Source organism: Rhinopithecus roxellana, chromosome 3, assembly GCF_007565055.1.
Source record: "Rhinopithecus roxellana isolate Shanxi Qingling chromosome 3, ASM756505v1, whole genome shotgun sequence".
Taxonomy (NCBI): domain Eukaryota; kingdom Metazoa; phylum Chordata; class Mammalia; order Primates; family Cercopithecidae; genus Rhinopithecus; species Rhinopithecus roxellana.
Window position 1 is genome coordinate 164922638 of NC_044551.1, and position 21256 is coordinate 164943893.

General features: G+C 43.5%; 2 protein-coding genes across 19 annotated transcripts in view; one reads left to right on the forward strand and one right to left on the reverse strand.

Annotated features, from left to right (window-relative positions):
* The window catches only part of LOC104668284 (leucine-rich repeat-containing protein 37B-like), a 51058-nt gene that overhangs the window by 10482 nt on the left and 19320 nt on the right, over positions 1 to 21256 (reverse strand). For 2 of the 11 annotated variants that reach the window (XM_030926628.1, XM_030926626.1), the window contains 5 exons: positions 15339 to 15448; positions 11915 to 12080; positions 7858 to 11396; positions 6060 to 6131; positions 2854 to 2925 (listed from right to left, as the gene is read on the reverse strand). In XM_030926628.1, coding sequence (XP_030782488.1) covers positions 2854 to 2925; positions 6060 to 6131; positions 7858 to 11396; positions 11915 to 12052 — 3821 coding nt within the window. In that variant the 5' untranslated portion in view covers positions 12053 to 12080; positions 15339 to 15448. Of the gene's footprint in view, positions 1 to 2853; positions 2926 to 5507; positions 5660 to 5998; positions 6132 to 7857; positions 11816 to 11914; positions 12087 to 12517; positions 12697 to 15338; positions 15449 to 21256 lie in introns of those variants that run through there. The other 9 variants (XM_030926627.1, XM_030926622.1, XM_030926630.1 and 6 more) reach the window with 9 other exon arrangements.
* LOC115896335 overlaps positions 1 to 21256 on the forward strand; it is a 53024-nt gene that overhangs the window by 8901 nt on the left and 22867 nt on the right. For 3 of the 8 annotated variants that reach the window (XR_004056218.1, XR_004056220.1, XR_004056221.1), the window contains 2 exons: positions 6260 to 6399; positions 9935 to 10063. Coding sequence is in view for 3 of the 8 variants with exons in the window: in XM_030926639.1 (XP_030782499.1) it covers positions 4735 to 4801; positions 6260 to 6399; positions 16834 to 17052 (426 nt within the window). In the remaining 5 variants the exon portion in view is untranslated. Of the gene's footprint in view, positions 1 to 1131; positions 1325 to 4667; positions 4802 to 6259; positions 6400 to 9934; positions 10064 to 16833; positions 18293 to 21256 lie in introns of those variants that run through there. The other 5 variants (XR_004056219.1, XR_004056222.1, XM_030926641.1 and 2 more) reach the window with 3 other exon arrangements.

Here is a 21256-nt window from a genome sequence, read left to right on the forward strand (position 1 = left end):
CCGGATCTCAGCTCACTGCAAGCTCCGCCTCCCGGGTTTACGCCATTCTCCTGCCTCAGCCTCCCGAGTAGCTGGGACTACAGGCGCCCACCACCTCGCCCGGCGAGTTTTTGTATTTTTAGTAGAGACGGGGTTTCACTCTGTTAGCCAGGATGGTCTCGATCTCCTGACCTCGTGATCCGCCCGTCTCGGTCTCCCAAAGTGCTGGGATTACAGGCTTGAGCCATCGCGCCCGGCCAGAATATACATCTTAATAGACTTTGGAATTAATTTTTCCTGAGAGCAGCAGACTTCATTAGATGCCCTTTTGTAGTCTCATCAAGTCCTAGATTATGAGCTCAAAGTTTTTATATATAGTTTCTAATAGTAAAAAAAATAGTCCCACTTTTTTTTTTTTTTTTGAGACGGAGTCTCACTCTGTCACCTGGGCTGGAGTGCAGTGGTGGGATCTCAGCTCACTGCAAGCTCCGCCTCCCACGTTTACACCATTCTCCTGCCTCAGCCTCCTGAGTAGCTGGGACTACAGGCGCCCGCCACCTCGCCCGGCTAGTTTTTTGTATTTTTTAGTAGAGATGGGGTTTCACCATGTTAGCCAGGATGGTCTCGATCTCCTGACCTCGTGATCCACCCGTCTCGGCCTCCCAAAGTGCTGGGATTACAGGCTTGAGCCACCACACCCGGCCATAGTCTCACATTTATACACCTTCCTAGTTTAGGTCTGTTTTCCTAAGCCAGTTCAATATCAGAAGAAATAAAACACATCCTTTCACATCATTTGAAAGGAAGTTACCCCTTTAACTAACACATAACTTTGAACTAATTCAAATCATATTCATAGAATCAATTTCTATCATATTAATAGAAACTCATTTTTGGTTTTATATTGCATTAATACTTCATGAAAGCAATTTCTTCAGTTATACAGTGATGGGGCTTGTCCCTCCCTCTTTACCTGGATTTAATTTGGAATTAATTTGGTGTAACGCTGTCTGGCTGATGTCTCCATCTCTAGTCTCTTCCTTCCTAAACTATCCTGCACACAGTCATCAGATAAACTCTCCAGAAGTGGTTTGCAAAGACCACCATTTCCTGGGAAATTATTGAAGATGCAAATTCTTGGTCCCACTCTAGACCAACTGAATCAGTAACCACGAGGGCGGAGTCCGGAACTGAGTTCTAACGCGCCCTCTCAGTGATTGTGATGCAGATCTATCTACAGCACTGCTGCAGTAACACGGTTCCCCACGATGGCTCCTCAGCTGGGCATTCAAAGCCCTAGAAGATCTGGTTCCAATGTCCTACTCTCCCTCCTTGTACTCTACAGGTACTCATGGCATTCCTCGAATACTTTCCTGTGATTTGCCCTTCTCCCATTTTCCTTTTGCAAGTTTAGAATATTTTCCCTAAGATGTCTGTCTGATGTTACACAATGGCCCTTCAAAGTCCTATTCAAACGGCATTGTTTAGTAACATCCTCCTGGGTCCAGATTGAAGGCATTTTCCCCTTTTCTATGCTCCAGAAACAATGTATCCCTCCTCATGCCCACATCCATTTCTTCTTTTTAATGTAGTTATTTTTTATACCATTTCTTCTGAGCATAAACTCCTTGCAAGCATGGACTAGGTCTTGCTCATCTGCATTGCCCACCATGTTTAAAACTGACACATGGAAATAAAGCAAATTCAAATATTTGTAAAATAAATGAATAGCTGGGGGAGTAGGAGGAAAATGACTATTTTAAAGGAAATGTAGTTTTATTACTTCACAGCCACTGTAGCACTTTGGCATCCACTTGAGGGTCTTTATATCCACTTGCCTTGATTCCTCTACATTTGAAAGAATGTTTGCAAAACAGCATCACTAATGAGCTTAATAAGGATTAACGACATACACACCTCTATGGACAAAGGATAAGAATCAAGCTTCCATAGCAATGAACATAGTATCTTCTCGTCTCTAAACAGACAGAAATACTATGCAGGTATCCCTTTCTTGGTAACAGGGCTGGGGAGACAGTTATTTTGTAATTGGTGAAGAGTTAGGGGCATTTCTGGTATGCTTCTTAGTGTAAACATTTCTAGCTCTACCACTTAACCATCATTTTAAACATCTGTTTTCATATAACAATTCTTGAAATGAAATCCTTAATACTAGTCTATTCTGTTGGTAGCTTAATATTCTTGATCTATTATTTATACAATTCAGCTGATTTTTAATATTTAATGTTATTTTAATTCATATTAAATTACCAAAAGTTTCTGGATTAATGATGTTCAAATGAATGTAGGTGGTCTATATTTTCTTCTCCTTTAGGTAACAATCTGAAGTTAACTTTAATTCCTTTCATCCTACTCAACTAATTTTTTCAAATCTTTTTTTGTGAAAGTCAGACAGTAAATATTTTAGGCTTTGTGGGCCACATATGATCTCTCACATATTTCTCTTTCTTTTCTTTCACTTTCACAGTCCTTTAAAAATGCAGAAACCATTCTTAACTTAATGGGCTATTTAAAAATAGACCATAGATTAGATTTGATCTATTGGTTGTAGACTGAATAGAAGAAGATGGTGTGTGAACCCTTATAAAACAAGGTTCATATGAGTGTCAGTCACTGCTCGTATCTTCTTACCATGTGAAACTTTTTTCTGTCTGCATTTTGTCTATATAATTTAAAAACTGAAAATGCACAGGACATAGCTAATGCTAGAGATGGGCTGAGACCCTATACAAACCTACAGAATTGCAGAATTTTATTGCTGGAAGAAATCTTAGGAGATTATCTAATTTGAACCCTGTATTCATTTTACGGATAATATGACTAAAAACTTATAAATGTGATTAACTAACTTACAAATACTGGAGAGATAGCAGGCCTTCAAATGAATCCTTATGTAATTCAGTCAAATAATTTTCACTGAGAATTCTGGAAAATGAAAAAGTCATTTCTAGATTAAAATGCAAAGTACAACTATTTGCCACACAGGACTATGTCCTGCATGTGGGGGAAAGCTGGGTCATGGTCATTTCAAGACAGTGGTATCTGCTCTGCTTTCATTCAAACCTTTCCTTACATTTTCCTTGTTGTGTCCATCTCTGTCCACCACTACACACACACACACACACACACAGGCACACACAGGAAAGCACACACACACACAAGCACACCCCTACCCACTCTTCCCACCAAACTGCCTCCTCTCTAGATCCCAAAGTCCCTGTTAGAATCCACCTCTGGGTGGCACCAAGATCAGCAGAACTTCCATTTCCTCCTCTTTTCCCAAACCTTATTATGAAAGCCCCACATGGAACCATGTCAGGGCTGCAAGTGAAGCCATTCAACCTTTTTCCCCTATCAAAAAAAATGTGAGAACTACAATGTGCATACAGTGCACAGGACATCAATGTTCTTTGTATTTTATTTAATTTAATTTCTGAGACAGGGTCTCATTCTGTTCCTAGACTGGTGTCAAACTCCTGGCTCAAGTGATCCTCCTGTCTCTGCCTCCCAAAGTGTTGGGATTGCAGACATGAGCCACCTCACCTGGCCAAATATTCAGTTTAATAATTAAAAAGGAGATACCCATATTGTTACAAAAGAACACTGCTAGCATCCCAGAAGCCCCAGTGTGCCCCTTTCCAATCAAATCCCTCTCTCTAAGCCAAATTAGGTAACAACTATCCTGACTTTTGTAATAATTGTCTTGCTTTTAAAATGTAGCTCTGGCCTGGCATGGTGGCTCATACCTGTAATCCCAGCACTTTGGGAAGCCAAGGCAGGTGAATCACCTGAGGTCATGAGTTCAAGACCAGCCTGGTCAACATGGTGAAACCCTGTCTCTACTAAAAATATAAAAATTAGCTGGGCATGGTGGCGGGCACCTGTAATTCCAGCTACCCGGGAGGCTGAGGCAGGAGAATTGCTTGAACCCAGGAGGTGGAGATGGTGGAGGTTGCAATGAGCCAAGATCGTACCACTGCACTCCAGCCTGGGCGACAAGAACAAAATTAGGTGTCAAAAAATAAATAAAGCAATTCTCCTGCCTCAGCTTCCCAAGCAGCTGGGATTACAGGCACCCACCACCACACCTGCCTAATTTTTGCATTTTTAGTAGAGACGGGGTTTCACCATATTGGCCAGGCTGGTTTCAAACTCCTGACCTCAGGTGATCCACCCGCCTAGACCTCCCAAGGTGCTGGGATTACAGGCGTGAGCCACCGCACCTAGCATGTGTTTTATTTTTAATTTAGAACTCATGTATGGCTTGTCTATATAAGTTGAACTGGTAATGTGACACACAAACTGTTGTGAAAAATGCCAGTTACTTCGAATGTAAGCATTTTTTCCAAAATCATTTGTGTCTACATCAATTCCTTCTATAAATCAGTAAGAAAAGGATGAAACAATTCAACAGGAAAAAGAACAAAGGATAGAAAACTCAGAGAAGAAACACAAATGTTCCATAAACATATAATGATATTTAATTAAATTCATGAGTAATCAGAAAAATTCAAATTTAGGTGGAATCCCTTTTATTCATCCATAACATCAACAAAAAGTTGGAGAATACCCAGCGGTGAAAAGGTGTGGGGGAAATGAATGATGTCATCTCCCCACACCTTTTCACGGCTGGGTATTTTCCAACTTAGAGTAAGTTGGCACAACATTTTTGAGGGCAATTAAAATTTTATATCTACATAGTCTTCACTTCAACAATTCCATTTCTAGATATCTATGCTACAGGAATACTTGCCCATGTTCACAAAGAAGCATGTACAGGGATTTCACTGCAGCAATGCAGGTAACAAGAAAACTAAGCATAATCTAAATATTCATCCATTGGGGAATTATTAAATAAACTATGATGCATCCAGACTATGGATGATGCAGGAGTTTAAATGAATGGGGTGACCATCTGAGTACTGGGAAGGAAAGAATCTAAGACATATCATGAAGTGAAAGAATCAAATTCCAAGATGTTACCATTTATGTAAAGAAAAAAGATTTTTCAAACAACACAACAAATCCATTTTGCTTTATGTAAATATGTATGTAGGCAAATGGGAAAAACTCTGGAAGGATGCATACTAAATGCAGAGAAGCATTACCTCAGGGATGAGGGAGTAGGGCACAAGGAGGGTTTTTGTTATAACTGTTATTGCATTTTTATACATTAAAAATAGAATCGGGCTGGGGGTAGTGGCTCATGCCTGTAATATGAGGATGTTAGGAGGCCAAGGTGAGAGGAGAACTTGAGCTCAGGAGTGCAAGACCAGCCTAAGCAGGATGGGAAGACCCTGTCTCTACAAAAAATACAAAATTGCGTGGGCGTGGTGGCGTGCACCTGTGGTCCCAGCTACTTGGGAGGCTGAGGTGGAAGGATCGCTTGAGGCTGGGAGGTGAAGGCTGCAATGAAATGTAACTGTGTCACTGCACTCCAGCCTGGGGGACAAAGTAATATCCTGACTCTGAAAAAAAAGAGGAAAAAAGAGAATATAACCATGTATTATTTGTATGATAAATAAATTTAAGTTGCCTCTTAAAGAGAGCCTACCAAATTTAATTTTAAAATAACCATAGGATTGCAATCAACAGAGGCTGGTTTGGGGAATGGAGGGGAAATATCTTTTTTCAGAGGTATTGACCTCAAAATTCTGGACTGAGAAGGATCTTTTTTTTTTTTTTTTTTTTTTTTTTTTTTTTTTTTTTTTTTTTTTTGAGACGGAGTCTCGCTCTGTCACCCAGGCTGGAGTGCTGTGGCCGGATCTCAGCTCACAGCAAGCTCCGCCTCCCGGGTTCACGCCATTCTCCTGCCTCAGCCTCCCGGGTAGCTGGGACTACAGGCGCCGCCACGTCGCCCGGCTAGTTTTCTGTAGTTTTTAGTAGAGACGGGGTTTCACCATGTTAGCCAGGATGGTCTCGATCTCCTGACCTCGTGATCCGCCCGTCTCGGCCTCCCAAAGTGCTGGGATTACAGGCTTGAGCCACCGCGCCCGGCCTGAGAAGGATCTTACAATGCAGTTAGTTTTCTGTCATATTCAGAGAGAATATACACTCACAGTTTCTCGGTCCAACTGTATGCTTTCCATACATTTCCATCAATGTGAAAAATATAGTTTCCGTGGAAATCTCTGTGAAGAAACACAGTTTATATCCTTGAATAGGCAGGACAAGAATGAACAGGATAAGTAAAAGAATCGTGGCAACCTTGTCGGGGATATTCCGTTACAGAAAATAACATCTGCTTTCTCATTTCCAGAGCTATCAGCTTCCCAGTTTGCGCAATTCATCAAGAAACAATGTGGGGCCACTGGCACAAATCATGAGGCATCTCCCGGAAGCTTAACTTCCTATCCATCCCATCTCTTGGACAGACGATGCCAGTTAATTACTTTGAATGTAAGTATTTTATCAAAAAGCACTTATGTGTCTAAACAAACTCCTACAAATCAACACAAAAATGGTAAATAATTCAACAGAAAAATAGGCAAAAGCTTATCACTATCAATAAATAAGTAGAAAGAAACTCTACGCCAGGTAGCACCAAAGCTTTGCCCTCTGTTGAAACATCCTAGGCTTTTTCTTTCCACTCTTATTACAACCGATCTGATTTGGCCCCTTCACACTTTACTCCTACGTTTTGCAAGACCTTTCTAAGTTGTCTCCCTGAAATAAGCTTTTCCTTTTGGGCGCTCTACATAGGGATTCTAAAATAATCCTTTGCATGTCTACACTTGAACATAAAGCAAAAAACAAAATAAAATAATTCTCCTGTTTTAGTAATTTAACCTCTCTTGCTTGGAAACTTTCAATGGCTTTCCACACCTCACTGTGTAATTTTCAAACTCCTGTAGCTGATAGTCAAGGTTTTACATAATCATATCTGCATTGCTCCCTCACCTAATTCTTTGCAGCCAGATTGGTCTACTAAATTCCAACCATACCTGTAGCCATGCCTTTGCCTAGACTGTACTCCCATTTTTTTTCTATTTAACAAATTATAGCTAGTCTTTAAGACCCAAGTAAAGTTTTAGCTTATCCATATAGCTTTCCTTGATCTCCACACCTCAAGGATCATAGATTCTGGTAAATTCTAGCACCGACAGTATGCATTTTCTTTTAGTGATTAATTATATATACCTCCCTTTTTATGCCTATTCTATTTCTTCCCTCCTATCATTTTCATGTTCTGGAGACAGTAGCATACTTGACCCTGGGTTTGACACAAAACGAGTGCTACGTATCGAAAGCCAGGGACAACGATGAGTTGTGGACATAACTAAAGGACTGAGTAATCATGTTAACAGCCAACACTCCTACATATGCTAGGCACTGATGAAGTGTTTCATATATTCACTCACCTAAATTTCACAACAATCCAATGAAATGGGAACTAGCATAACCCCCAGTTGAAAGGTGAGGAAACTCAGTCACAGAGCAGAATAACTTGCTCTGGGTCACCAACCTAATAAACAGACCTGGGTTCAACCCCAGGTAGCCTGGCTCCGGAATCAACTCTTAACCACTTAGAGCCTCATCACAGATCGGGAGAGGGACAGGCTGCTGTAAAGAGGGTGAAGCAAAAATGGGAGGAGAGCAGCGGTTAAGCAATGATGTGATAGGGCTAAATAAAAATGGATGAGAAAACAAGTAAAAGACTGGAGTAAAAGCAAAAGACTGGAGAATGGGTCTAACATTAAAGGAGAATAAGAAGGCAGAATTGACAAGCAAAGGTGAAAGCAGAAAGTCAGTTGTCAGTATGGCTTGGGGAGATAAAGGAGGCCCACGAAGGCCTCCAGGAAAAGGCTGCCACATCAGGCAGGACACAGAGGATGACTGAGGAAAGGTGATTCTTACAAGATGGTGAAGGTGCCATTGTAGGTGTTGGGCTCTGGCACAGGCACTTGGCGGAGCCTCTGCTTTGGGCCGAGATTAATACATGACAGCGTCTCATTTCCGCAGGTACAGAGCTCACATATGTTGGTGCTTGTGGAGGCCTTCTGTTCCTCTGATGCAGTTAAAGCCTTATTTTGGGTGTGACTTTCAGACTGCACCAATGAATCCTGAGTAGGTTCTAGTTCAGTATGTGGACCTGTGACTTCAGTCAGGCTTCGATGCAGAGTCTGAACCTGGTCTGGATGAGAAGCTGTAGTCTTCTCCAGGGCTGAAGAATGTCCAATCTCTATAATGGGCTCTGGAGTTACGGCAAGCCCTGGGTCTGGAGGCTGAGTCGAGGTCTCCTCTGTGGTTGGAGATGGTTTAACCTCTGTAGTAGGTTTTGTAGTTATGTTAAGCTTCAGGGCCAGAGGTTGAACTGTGACTTGAGTCAGGTGTGAATGCTGACCCTGACCCTTGTCTGAAGGTGGAAGTGTCACCTCAGGGTGTTCTGGAGGAGGAGCTGTAGTCATCAGGGCTGTAGAAAGTTCAACCTCCGCAGGGGGTTCTGGAGTGATGGTAAGTCGCAGGTCCAAAGGTTGAACTGTGACGCTGGGTGACATTGGATGCTGAGCTTCATGCTGACCTGGTGTTGGAATTGTTACCTCTTGATGTACTAGAAGTTGGGGTACAACTTTCTTAGTAGACTGAGTTGGGGTCTCCTGCATGGTTGGAGAAAGTTCAACCTCTGTTGTGGATTCTGGAATGATGGTAAGCCCTAGGTCCAAAGGTTGAACCATGGCTTGAGTCAGGTGTGAATGCTGAGTCTGAACCTGGTCTGAAGGTGGAAGTGTCACCTCAGGGTGTTCTGCAGGAGGAGCTATAGTCATCAGGACAGTAGAAAGCTCAACCTCTGTTGTGGATTCTGGAGTGATGATAAACCCCGGGTCCAAAGGTTGAACTGTGGCTTGAGTCAGGTGTAAATACTGAGTCTGAACCTGGTCTGGATGTGGAAGTGTCACCTTAGGATGCTTTGGAGGAACTATAGTCTTCTTCAGGGGTGTAGAACGTTCAGCCTCCGTAGTGGGTTCTGGAGTGATGGTAAGTCCCAGGTCCAAAGGTTGAACTGTGACGCTGGGTGACACTGGATGCTGAGCTTCATCCTGACCTGGTGTTGGAACTGTTATCTCTTGATGTACTAGAAGTTGGGGTACAACTTTCTTAGTAGACTGAGTTGGGGTCTCCTGCATGGTTGGAGAAAGTTCAACCTCTGTTGTGGATTCTGGAATGATGGTAAGCCCTAGGTCCAAAGGTTGAACCATGGCTTGAGTCAGGTGTGAATGCTGAGTCTGAACCTGGTCTGAAGGTGGAAGTGTCACCTCAGGGTGTTCTGCAGGAGGAGCTATAGTCATCAGGACAGTAGAAAGTTCAACCTCTGTTGTGGATTCTGGAGTGATGATAAACCCCGGGTCCAAAGGTTGAACTGTGGCTTGAGTCAGGGGTAAATACTGAGTCTGAACCTGGTCTGGATGTGGAAGTGTCACCTTAGGATGCTTTGGAGGAACTATAGTCTTCTTCAGGGGTGTAGAACGTTCAGCCTCCGTAGTGGGTTCTGGAGTGATGGTAAGTCCCAGGTCCAAAGGTTGAACTGTGACGCTGGGTGACACTGGATGCTGAGCTTCATCCTGACCTGGTGTTGGAACTGTTATCTCTTGATGTACTGGAAGTTGGGATACAACTTTCTTAGGAGGCTGAGTTGGGGTCTCCTGCATGGTTGGAGAAAGTTCAACCTCTGTCACGGACTCTGGCGTGATGCTAAGCCCCAGGTCCAAAGGTTGAACTGTGGCTTGATTCAGGTTTGAATGCTCTGGAGGTTGAGCTACAACTTCATTAGGGAGCTCTGGAGTCTCAGCTGGGGCCTCCTGCTGGGTTAGAGAAGACTCACCCTCCTCAGCGGTCTGTAGATGCTCAGCTTCAGCCTCCTGCTGGGTTGGAGAGGGGTTCTCACTATTAACAGGTTCCGGAGATTGAACTGAAGTCTCCTGTTGAATTGCTAAAGGTCCAGCCTCTTCCAGTGACTCTGGAGGCAGAGGTGGGCCCCCGTGCTGAGTGGCGGGAGGTTCTGCATCATTACCTGGCCCTGAGAGCTGAGCTGTAGCCTCCTGGAGGACTGGAGAAGTTCCCACCTCTGCACTAGGCTCTATTATGGTGAGCTGCGTGTCTGGACGCTTAACAGAGACATTGGGAAAATCTGAATGCTGAGTTTGATGGTGACCAGGAGGTGAAACTGTGACTTCATGATGTTCTGAGGGCTGAGCTGGGGCCTCCTGCTGGGATGGAGAAGACTCCACCTCCCCAGAAGACTCAGAAGGCTGAGCTGGCTGCTCCTGCTCACTGGGGGAAAGTTCAGCCTCTATAGGAGGACCTGGAAGCTCAGTTGGGGCCTCCTGTTGGATTGGAGATGGCTCCAACTCTTCTGGAGACTGACCTGGGGTCTCCTGCTGGGCTGGAGAAGATTCCACCTCCCCAGAAGACTCAGAAGGCTGAGCTGGCTGCTCCTGCTCACTAGGGGGAAGTTCAGGCTCCATAGAAGGACCTGGAGGCTCAGCTGGGGCCTCCTGTTCGGTTGCAGAAGGTTCCACCTCCTCTGGAGGCTGACCTGGGGACTTCTGCTGGGCTTGGGAAGATTCTGTCTCGTTTTCAGCCTCTAGAGTCATGGGAACCTCCACATCTGCAGGTTTAACTATAATGCCAGGCAAGTTATAAAGAGATTGATCCTCACTTGGGGGTTGAACTGTCACCTCAGGATTCGGTAGAGTTAGACTCTCCATAGAGGATGCTGGAGGCAGAGCTGGGGCCTCCTCTTGGGTTGAAGAAGGTTCTTCCTCTTCAGGGAGCTGTGGAAGCTGTCCTGGGGCATCTTGCTGGAGTAAAGAGGATTGGATGTCTTCAAGCATCTCTGGATTTTGAGTTTCAGGCTCTAGATGGAATTGAGAAAGTCCAACTTGCTCAGGGGGCCCTGGAGGCTCATCTGAGTTCACCCTGAGTTCTGGAGGCAGGCTGCTGGGATACAGTGTATCCATACTCGAATATTCATCCTGCAAAGTCTGTTTCTGATGCCCAGACTTGGATAATTGGTGTGGAATTCCATCAATCTCAGCAAGGCTCCAACGCTGAGCTAGATCTTTCTTCAGGTTCTTGGGCGAGACAATAAACGTAGTTGGTTTTGAAATCTTACTGTCTAGCGGAACAAGTCTTTCATCTGCCTGATGACCTGCAGACCGATCTAGATCTGCAGTTGGAATCTTAGTTTTGAGGCGAGGAAGCTGAACTAGGGTCTGGTTCTCATCCCCATCCAGCAGTGGGACCACCTCTGGGAGCCTTTCTTGCGGAGTCAACTTCTCATTTAAATCCTGGTGTGCAGCGGAGAACTGTTCTGGTCCCAGGGGGAGCTCTTCAGCTGAATCCGCGTCCACAAATGGAACCAAATTTTCAGTCGATTCCTGGGGTGGGGCTGACATCTGCGAAGAAGCAGACGGCCCCAGGTAATCAAAGTCCTCCGGGTCTGCCGGGGGAGTGGGCGCATGGGGAGATTCCCATGGGAGATGGGAGGAGTGGGAAGACCGGGGCTCAGGCGGCCCCAGGGGGTTAGAGGTCAGCTGGAGCGGGTCTTTGACCCACTCCAGAGGCTGAGCCTCCTTGACTAGTAGACACAATAGTTGCCACGTGAGGAGAGGCCATGGGCCCCAGAAACGCGGTCGGGACATGACACACGCGGGTGCTGCGCACTGAGCGGGAGTCATTCTGGCAACCGCAAGATGCTCGTGCCCCTTATAAGCGTGCACCCCGCCCTGTCTTTATGACGCTCTGTCTTTATGACACCTTTATTTATGCCACCTTTATTAGGCTTGTGTCCAGATCTGCTCCATGTCACCATGGCAATCTTATGTCACAATCCCGCCCAAACACCCCCTCCCACCCCGCCCGGCTGGAACACCCCTCCCCCTCCCCTTAGGGAGGAAGGATTTGGGCCACAGACCCAGGTGGTCCCAGGACTCCAGCAGCCTGCTGTGGTGTGGTGGGGTGGGGTCACGGGACCTTGCCTTGGGATCTTCAGAAGTGCTAGTCCAGTTGTGGCAGCCTGAACTCTTCCTCCTCCAAGGTGAAATCCGAGCATACTCTTCCTTTCAGGGAGAGCAACTGAGCTGCAAAATTGGCGCCAGTTAGGGTGGCAGGCACGACGCACATTACAGTCATTTATTCCAAACTGTTGCCGTTTTCACTAAACTGTTGCATGTTTGATAATGAATTCACCACCCTACTAGGTAGGGGCTGCCAGGGAATAAGCGAGGACTCCAGATTTTCTGTAGGAGGGGTGTTGAGGGTGGGCAATTCAGTCTGGGAAAGAAGGCTTTAATCCAAGTGAAGAGCCCTTTGCACTAGCAGGGAGGAGGCTGAACCGTCATCCTGCCTTGACTCAACACAGCCATTACCCTAGAAGTTACAGCGCCACCCTTCAGAGATCTACCCTGTGTGCACACATGGAGAAGCAGCTTAGGCTGTTAAAGTCAACATGTTAAATAATTTCCTGAAATGCGACTGTAATTAGAACACAGCTGACTTCCCCCACAGCCATTCTTACCTATTACTGTCTGGCACAATTATCAGCATGTAAACTCCAAGAAGGTGCTTCATCTTATTCCAGTGCCTAGCATAGGCATAGGGTGCATAGTGATGGTTTTAAAACTGAAGGGGGGCTGTGCACAGTGGCTCACACCCATAATGCCGGAACTTTGGGAGGCCGAGGTGGGCAGATCACTGAGGTCAGAAGTACCACACCAGCCTGATCAACATGCTGAAATCCCATCTCTACTAATAGCCGGGCGTGGTGGTGCATGCCTGTAATCCCAGCTACTCGGGAGGTTGAAGCAGGAGAATCACTTGAACCTGGGAGGCAGAGGTTGCAGTGAGCCTAGATCGCAACATCGCACTTTAGCCTGGGCAATAAGAGAGAAACTCCGTCTCAATAAAATAAAATAAAATAAAACTGAAGGGATTCCAAGATTCACCTTATTTTTTTTTTTTTTTTTTTTTTGAGACGGAGTCTGGCTCTGTGGCCCAGGCTGGAGTGCAGTGGCGTGATCTTGGCTCACTGCAAGCTCCGCCTCCCGGGTTCACGCCATTCTCCTGCCTCAGCCTCCCGTGTAGCTGGGACTACAGGCGCCCGCCACCGCACCCGGCTTATTTTTTGTATTTTTAACAGAGACGGGGTTTCACCGTGGTAGTCAGGATGGCCTCGATCTCCTGACCTTGTGATCCTCCCGTCTCGGCCTCCCAAAGTGCTGGGATTACAGGCGTGAGCCACCACGCCCGGCCAGATTCACCTTATTTAGGGATGGATCTTTGCTATAATCAGATTTCTGAAATCAGTGCTGGCTTCCTCTCACATTTCACAGGAACCTAGACTTCTTTTTTTTTTTTTTTTTGAGACGGACTCTGGCTCTGTCGCCCAGGCTGGAGTGCAGTGGCCGGATCTCAGCTCACTGCAAGCTCCGCCTCCCAGGTTCACGCCATTCTCCTGCCTCAGCCTCCCGAGTAGCTGGGACTACAGGCATCCGCCACCTTGCCCGGCTAGTTTTTTGTATTTTTTAGTAGAGACGGGGTTTTACCGCGTTAGCCAGGATGGTCTCAATCTCCTGACCTCGTGATCCAGCTGTCTCGGCCTCCCAAAGTGTTGGGATTACAGGCCTGGGCCACTGTGCCCGGCCAAACCTAGACTTCTTAAAGCTTGAAGTTTACTGGGTGGGTTTTATTTAAATTGAGTTAAAATAATTATTTTACAGGGAAGGACTTCAAAACACGTTGCAACTTCGGGGTGAAAGTTAAATAAAACACTCTAGCCCCAAATTAAGTTCCCACTGAAACGAAACTTTTGCTCCTTTTTTTAAAAAAAATTCCATAAATATTAAATAATGACTATTTTCTTTTGAGATTACTTTAGAAACTTAATCCCTATTTAAGAGCTTTCATATGCAGTCATGTGTTGCCTGCCATGTGAGGAGCTTGAGAAATGTGTCATTAGGTGATTTCACCATTGTGCTAACATCATGGCATATACTTACACAAACCTAGGTGGTATAGCCTACAGCACACCTAGGCTATATGGTATGGTCTATGACTCCTAGGCCACAAACCTCTACTATGTGTTACTGTACTGAATATTAAAGGCAACTGTCACAGAATGGCAGGTATTTGTGTATGTAAACATGGAAAAGGTATAGTTAAAATACTGTATAAAAGATAAAAATGGGGCCCAACCACAGTGGCTCATGCCTGTAATCCCAGCACTTTGGGATGCGGAGGTGGGTGGATCACCTGAGGTCAGGCATTCGAGACCAGCCTGGCCAACATGGCAAAAACCAGTCTCTAATAAAAATACAAAAATTAGCTGAGTATGGTGGTGCACGCCTATAATCCCAGCTACTCGAGAGGCTGAGGTAGGAGAATCACTTGAACCCAGGACGTAGAAGTTACAGTGAGCTGAGATCACACCATCGCACTCCAGGCTGGGCAACAGAGTGAGACTCCATCTCACCACCACCACCACCACCACCACCACCACCACCAAGATAAAAATGGTATGCCTGTATAGGGATAGCTCCATTATACTCCCATGGAACCACCATCATATATGTGGTCTACTGTTGACCAAAACTTCATTTTGCAGCACATGATCATAAATGATTGACAGAAAGATCTTCAGCAAAATAGTCCACCCAAGGTATATGGGAGATATTGAGATCCAAGTAATAAGCCATATTTGAAAGTCATTATAGTTTTTGAAAGCTGTAGCACAATCAGTCTTAAGGCCACTTACATTCTCCCCACATCTCTGGGATCCTGTTTGAAGGGAGTTCTAAAAAGGCCTGTGTTCAAGCAGCCCAGCATCCCTTACTCGTGGGGCCGGGGGAGACTAACCCCTCTCCTATCTCCACAACTGTAGTAATACAGTCCTCAGTTCTGCTCTCCAAACTTCAAATAAGGGGTCAGAGCCAAGGGTCAAGACTTTAGGAAAAGCCCCAGAAATACCCTGCACTCAAAATGCAGTTTCAGAGTTTCACATTTTCCTGAGAATGAAACAAATTATCCTCCAAATTCTGCTGCTTATTTTGAATTATGGTTATACTGGATATGTTATCTGACCCTTGAGTTTTTTTTGTTTTTCTGAGATGGGAGTTTCACTCTTGTTGCCCAGGCTGGAGTGCAATGGAGCGATCTTGGCTCACCACAACCTCCACCTCCCAGGTTCAAGCGATTCTCCTGCTTCAGCCTCCCGAGTAGCGGGATGCATGCGCCACTGTTTCCCCATGTTGGTCAGGCTGGTCTTGAGCTCCCAACCTCAGGTGATCCGCCTGCCTTGGCCTCCCAAAGCACGTTTGAGCCACTGCGCCCGGCCCTGTTACCTTTGAGTTTTTATCTCCACATACTTGAATTAAACCGGGTAGTTCTTCTTCCAATGTGACATCTACAATCTCTTCACTGGGTCTGTACTCCACAGCTATTTTATCACTTTCTGAAATACAGTTAGCAAGGATCAATTCAGAATGTTTTTCATTCTAAAACTTCCTGCATATATTGGTAGCAGCCCACAATGAGACATTATTTTGGTTTCTAAAAGCAGAAAATAAGAGCACTTTCCTGGAAGTTCCCTCATTATACCCTTGGATTTTTTCTTTTTTTTTAGAGACAGAGTCTCACTCTGCACCCAGGCTGGAATGCAGTGACACTATCAGAGCTCACTGCAGCCTGGAATTCCTGGGCTCAAGTGATCTTCCCGCCTCAGCCTCCAGAGTAACAGGGTCTACTCCCCTGTGCCCAGCTAATTCTCTTTTTTAGAGACATGGTCCCGCTTTGTTGCCCAGGTTGATCTCAAACTCCTGGCGTGAACTGATCCTTCTGTCTTGGTCTCCCAAAGTGCTGAGATTTCAGGCGTGAGTCACCATGTCTGGTCTCACAGCTCAGTTTTTAACATATGTATGAAATATCAACTGTGTTTGGGTCACAGGACTTTATGATGTTACAGATAGGAACTAACGAATAATAACATAGGAAATAAAAAATGTAGGAAACAAAAATGTTGAATCACAATATGACTAAAAGGATAGGCATCAGGTGTGGGGTCAAAGTAAGTTCAAATCCAAAATAGAGACCACGGGGCTAGTAGACACTTCACATTAGAAGCACAGCTGGGTGTCTACTCACTGAGAACCGGAATTCCACCAGATACAATGAACACAGCTTCAGAGTGAAAACATTTTAACATTTTTTTTGGCAGAAAATGGCCCACACATGCTCTATAGACAATACAGCTTCCTTCAAGGCAAACTAGAGCTATAATGCTTTTGGTCTAAGAAGTTTTGAGTGTGTGCAAGGGATACCTCTGCACACTAGGGAGAGGGAGACAACCCACACATTTGGCTTCGTTATTAAAGGTCCTCCCTCCCTGTAACCAGATGGGTTATTTCCCCTAAGATCCAGATGAGCAAAAATTCATACACATTCGATGAAATTCCAGAAGTTACCTTCAAACTCTGCTACTCATTGAATGCCATGAAGATATTGGAAAAAAGAAAAAGAAAAAAACAAAAAAACCACCTTTCTTCTCAACAAGGGATTGATATTATCACATTTGAGAGAACTTCAGAATCTCAGGCCTGAACCCAGGGCTGCTAAATTAGGATCTGCAGTTTCTCACAATCTTCAGGTGATTTATATGGTCATTAAAGTTTGAAAAGCTGCCTTGAAACAGTCCTTCCTAAAACTGAAGTGGAGGAGAAGCAAAAATCATCTGGTAAATTGTTCAAAGTAATCTCAAATGCAACCCAAATTTACAGAATCCCAGATGAAGCTCAATAATCTGTATTTTTATCCTTCTCCCCAAATAATTCTGATGTGCAGGCAAGTTTGAAAACCACTGCTTTAAAGAAAATGGATACTCCCCTTACCAAGCAGAAAGTAGGGTTTTGGAAACTCATGCAAGGGAAGCAAAAAGATGCCTCAGGAGGCAACAATTACAACAGGATTGATGCAAAAGGAAGCCGAAGCTTAACCAAAGACATTAATATGTGCCTACAAAAGAAAATGCTAAGGAAGTCAAGTGGTGTGCATGAATTCTGAAGACAAATGGAGAAGCAAAGAACAAAATTTGTCAATGAATTTCCAGCACAGTCTAGGTTAAGGGAGTGACTTTCTTGACTGAATGACACAGACTCTGGGCCACCTGGTCGGTTATTACCTTAATGGAGGAATTATATTACCATGTGCAGGTACTTTAATTAGAATGACCTGGCAGTTACTGAGGCAAAATGTTCTGCTCCTTTGTATCCTGCAACACAAGAAGGATCTACATGGATGTTCTCTTCTCTGAACTGTTTGGATGAACTGGTCAACGGCACTCATTATGCCTTGGGTTTTAAATCTGCATCGTGGTCATAATCTGTTAATTTCTCATATTTTTAACAAAAAGTTTGCCTATATATTTTAGACAGAAATTACCTTACTTTGCTGAAATTCTGAGAAATCCTAGACAGTTTTCAAGGCCGGGCTCAAATGTCACCTCTACTACCCTTCGCTGTGCCTCCTGGCACTGTGCTTCTGACACTCTGTACGGTCCCCCATGACAGCGTGAGCACGATTATATTACAGGCAATTACTCATGCCCCCCTGGCTCATTTGTTGACTCCTTTAGAGCACAGATCGTGTTTTATTTATTGTAGCAACTAAAACAGTGTTTGTTCAACCAATGACACCCATAAACAAAACTACCTGCCAAGGGCAGAGATGCAGGGGTAAAGTCATGCCAAGATTAAATCTCAGAAACCACTGTAGATTTTTCAGAGTTGACCAATACATTTATTGTATTAATTGTAAAAAAAAAATTTACAGTGTTTTCAGACTTCTAGACTTCAAAAGACAACTCTACACAATGCGTGTTTCTAGAAGGAAAACGTGTAACATTGTCCCCTTATTTCTAATTGGTATCTGAGAAAAAGAGGCCTCACTCAGTTTTGGTATAGGGAAGGGGGAAGTTCATTTCCAGCAGAATTTAATACTCCAGAACTAATAAAATCTAATTATTTAATCTGCTATTACATATCTATAAACCATGAATGGCATATCAACAAGAAATAATCTGTGATGCATTTAAAGCTTTTTAAAATGATGAAACGTATTTGTCAAATGTAACAAGGATACACCTTCTAATGTAGAATAGTGTCCCAGTCTAGTATTAACGTTATTAATGAACAAGGCTATGTTCTTCAAGTACATTCCATTTGCCCCCAATCCCTATCTTCTGTGTCAATAATAATATAAAAATCACCAGCTGGCTTTTATAGGTGCTTTCTTTTTTTTTTGAGACCGAGTCTCGCTCTGTCGCCCAGGCTGGAGTGCAGTGGCGCAATCTTAGCTCACTGCCACCTCTACCTCCCAGGTTCAAGCCACTCGCCTGCCTCACTCCCAAGTAGCTGGATTACAGGAGCCCATCACCACACCTGGCTAATTTTTATATTTTTAGTAGAGCTGTAGTCTCACTATGTTGGCCAGGCTGGTCTCAAATTCCTGACCTCAAGTGATCCACCCGCCTAGGCCTCCCAAAGTGCTGGGATTACAGGCGTGAGCCACCATGCCTGGCCTATACAGTGCTTTCTATTTGCCAGACATTGTGCTAAGCACTTTAAAGCACATTATCTCATTTTATCCTCAGATCAGCTCCATAAAATAGCTACCATTATTACCTCTACATGTATATAGATATACGTGTGTGTGTGTATATATATACACACACATATATATATATCTACATACATTGAAAGTCTCACCAGTGTTTTCACTTTTGCCTTCAACCACTATACATATTTTCAAGAGTTTAAGAGGAGAAACAATCATTTGTGTTTTAAAATTTTCCCAGATACCATTTCTGCTGCTCTTTCTTTATCTCTGAAGTTCTAGTATTACCACCGGTATAATTTTCCTTTGGCCTAAAGACCTTCTCATACGTTTATTTTAGAGCAGAACTCCTGTCAACACATTCTCTTAGATTTTCTTCATCTGAAATGTCTTTTTTCTTTTTCTTTTTGCCTTAATTGTTGAAGGATATTTTTGCTGGATATAGAATTCTGGATGGACATTTCTCTCAGTACTTTAAAGATGTTCTGCCATTACTTGAATCGCTGAAAGGCTTAAAGTTGGGGACCGGCTCTACCACATACATGTTTTACAGAAAGGTTCATTACTTTTATATCTTCATTGTGGACCATAACCTTTATCATCACTAAATCTTTGTCTCATTTGAGTTTTTAAATTTTGTTTGAACCTAAACTTTTGTAACTCCTTTCTTTTTATTTCCTACAATGTGGAGTTTATCGGGGACAACAAAGGCAGTTGGAAATACATAACTGGAGTTTAGAAGAGAGGTCTAGGTAGGAAAATAGATCTAGAAGTCATTGATATTTTGGTGGTAATTGAGTCAACTGATAATTAGAGGAAAGTTGGGGAAACTAAATGCTGAGGACTATCACATGTAAGAGGGATGTTTGAAGGAGGAATAACTGGTCAAGGAGATTGGGTCATGAGTGGCAACAGGAAATTTAAGAAGGATGTAGTGGCCAAAGGTATTATACATGCATTGTATATGTATGTAGATATATATCTTTCAATGTATGTAGATATATGTCTACATACATATACACTGTATGCATGTAGATATACATTGAAAGTATAGATATATATCTATATCTAATTGAAAGTGTATATGGATATATACACATATACACACACATATATATACAATTATAAGGGAGGGGGTTAGAATAAAGAAACCTAAATGGTTGCAATACTTTTATGTTTTATTTAGAGGTAAAATGCTAACTCTAAGTAGGTAGGTTAGGTATATATTTTGTAATTCCTACAGCAAAAACATAGCACAGATATGACCAAAAGCCAGTTAATAAAACATAACACTAAAAAATATTCATTTAATCCAAAAGTAGGCAGAAAAAAGAAACAGAAGAAACCCCCCAAAAAAGAGATAATCAGAAAACAAATAATAAAATAGGAAACCTAGATCCAGTCATTATCAATCATATTAAATGTAAATGGTCCAAAACACATTAATTAAAAGACACTGTCAGATGACATTTAAAAGAAAAATTAAAAAAAAAAAAAGAAACCATTTGAAAATACAATGATATGGCCAGGTATGGTGGCTCATGCCTATAATCCCAGCATTTTGGGAGGCTGAGGTGGGCAGGTGGCTTGAGCCCAGGAATTGAAGACCAACCTGGGCAACATGGCAAACCCTCATCTCTATTTTTACAAATTAAAAAGTAAATGAATATCATGATATATAGATTAAAAGCAAAAGGGTAGAGAAAAATATGTCATTCTAACACTAGTCAAAAACAGTATTATGTTACTAATATAAAACACTAATTTTATATTAGTATTAAATAATGGGTTTTTGTTGGTTTTTTGTTTTTCTAAGACGGAGTCTTGCTCTGTTACCCAGGCTAGAGTGCAGTGGCACAATCTTGGCTCACTGCAACCTCTGCCTCCCGGCTTCAAGCAATTCTCCTGCCTCAGCCTCCCAAGTAGTTGGCATTACAGGTGCTCACCACCACGCCTGGCTAATTTTTGTATTTTTAGTAGGGACATTGTTTCACTATCTTAGCCAGGATAGTCTCGAACTCCTGACCTCAGGTGATTCACCCGCCTCGGCCTCCCAAAATGCTGGGATTACAGGCATGAGGCACAGCACCCGGCCTTTATTTATGTATGAATTTATTTATTTAGAGATGGAGTCTTGCTCTGCTTCCCAGGCTGGGGTGCAGTGGTATGATCTTGGCTCACTGCAATATCCACCCCTTGGATTCAAGTGATCCTCTTGCTTCAACCTTCTGAGTAGTTGGGACTACAGACGTGTGCCACCGTGCCAGGCTGTTTTTCTATTTTTAGAAGAGACAGGGTTTCACCATGTTGGCCGGTCTGGTCTCGAACTCCTGACCTCAGGTGATCCACCCACCTTGGCCTCCCAACGTGCTGGGATTACAGGCGTGAGCCACCATGCCTGGCCAAATAATGGTTTTTAATATAATGATTATTACCAGAAATAAAGGTTATTTCAGAATGATAAAGGGGTCAAATAATCAAGAGGACAAAACTGTAAATGTTCCTGCATCTAATAACAGGGCCTCAAAATACAGGATATGTAAACAGACAGAATTTCAAGGAGAAAGAGAACAAACTCATAACAATCATTGTAGACTTCAACACTCCTTTCTCAGTAATCACTAGAACAAGCAGACAGGAAATCAGCAAGGAT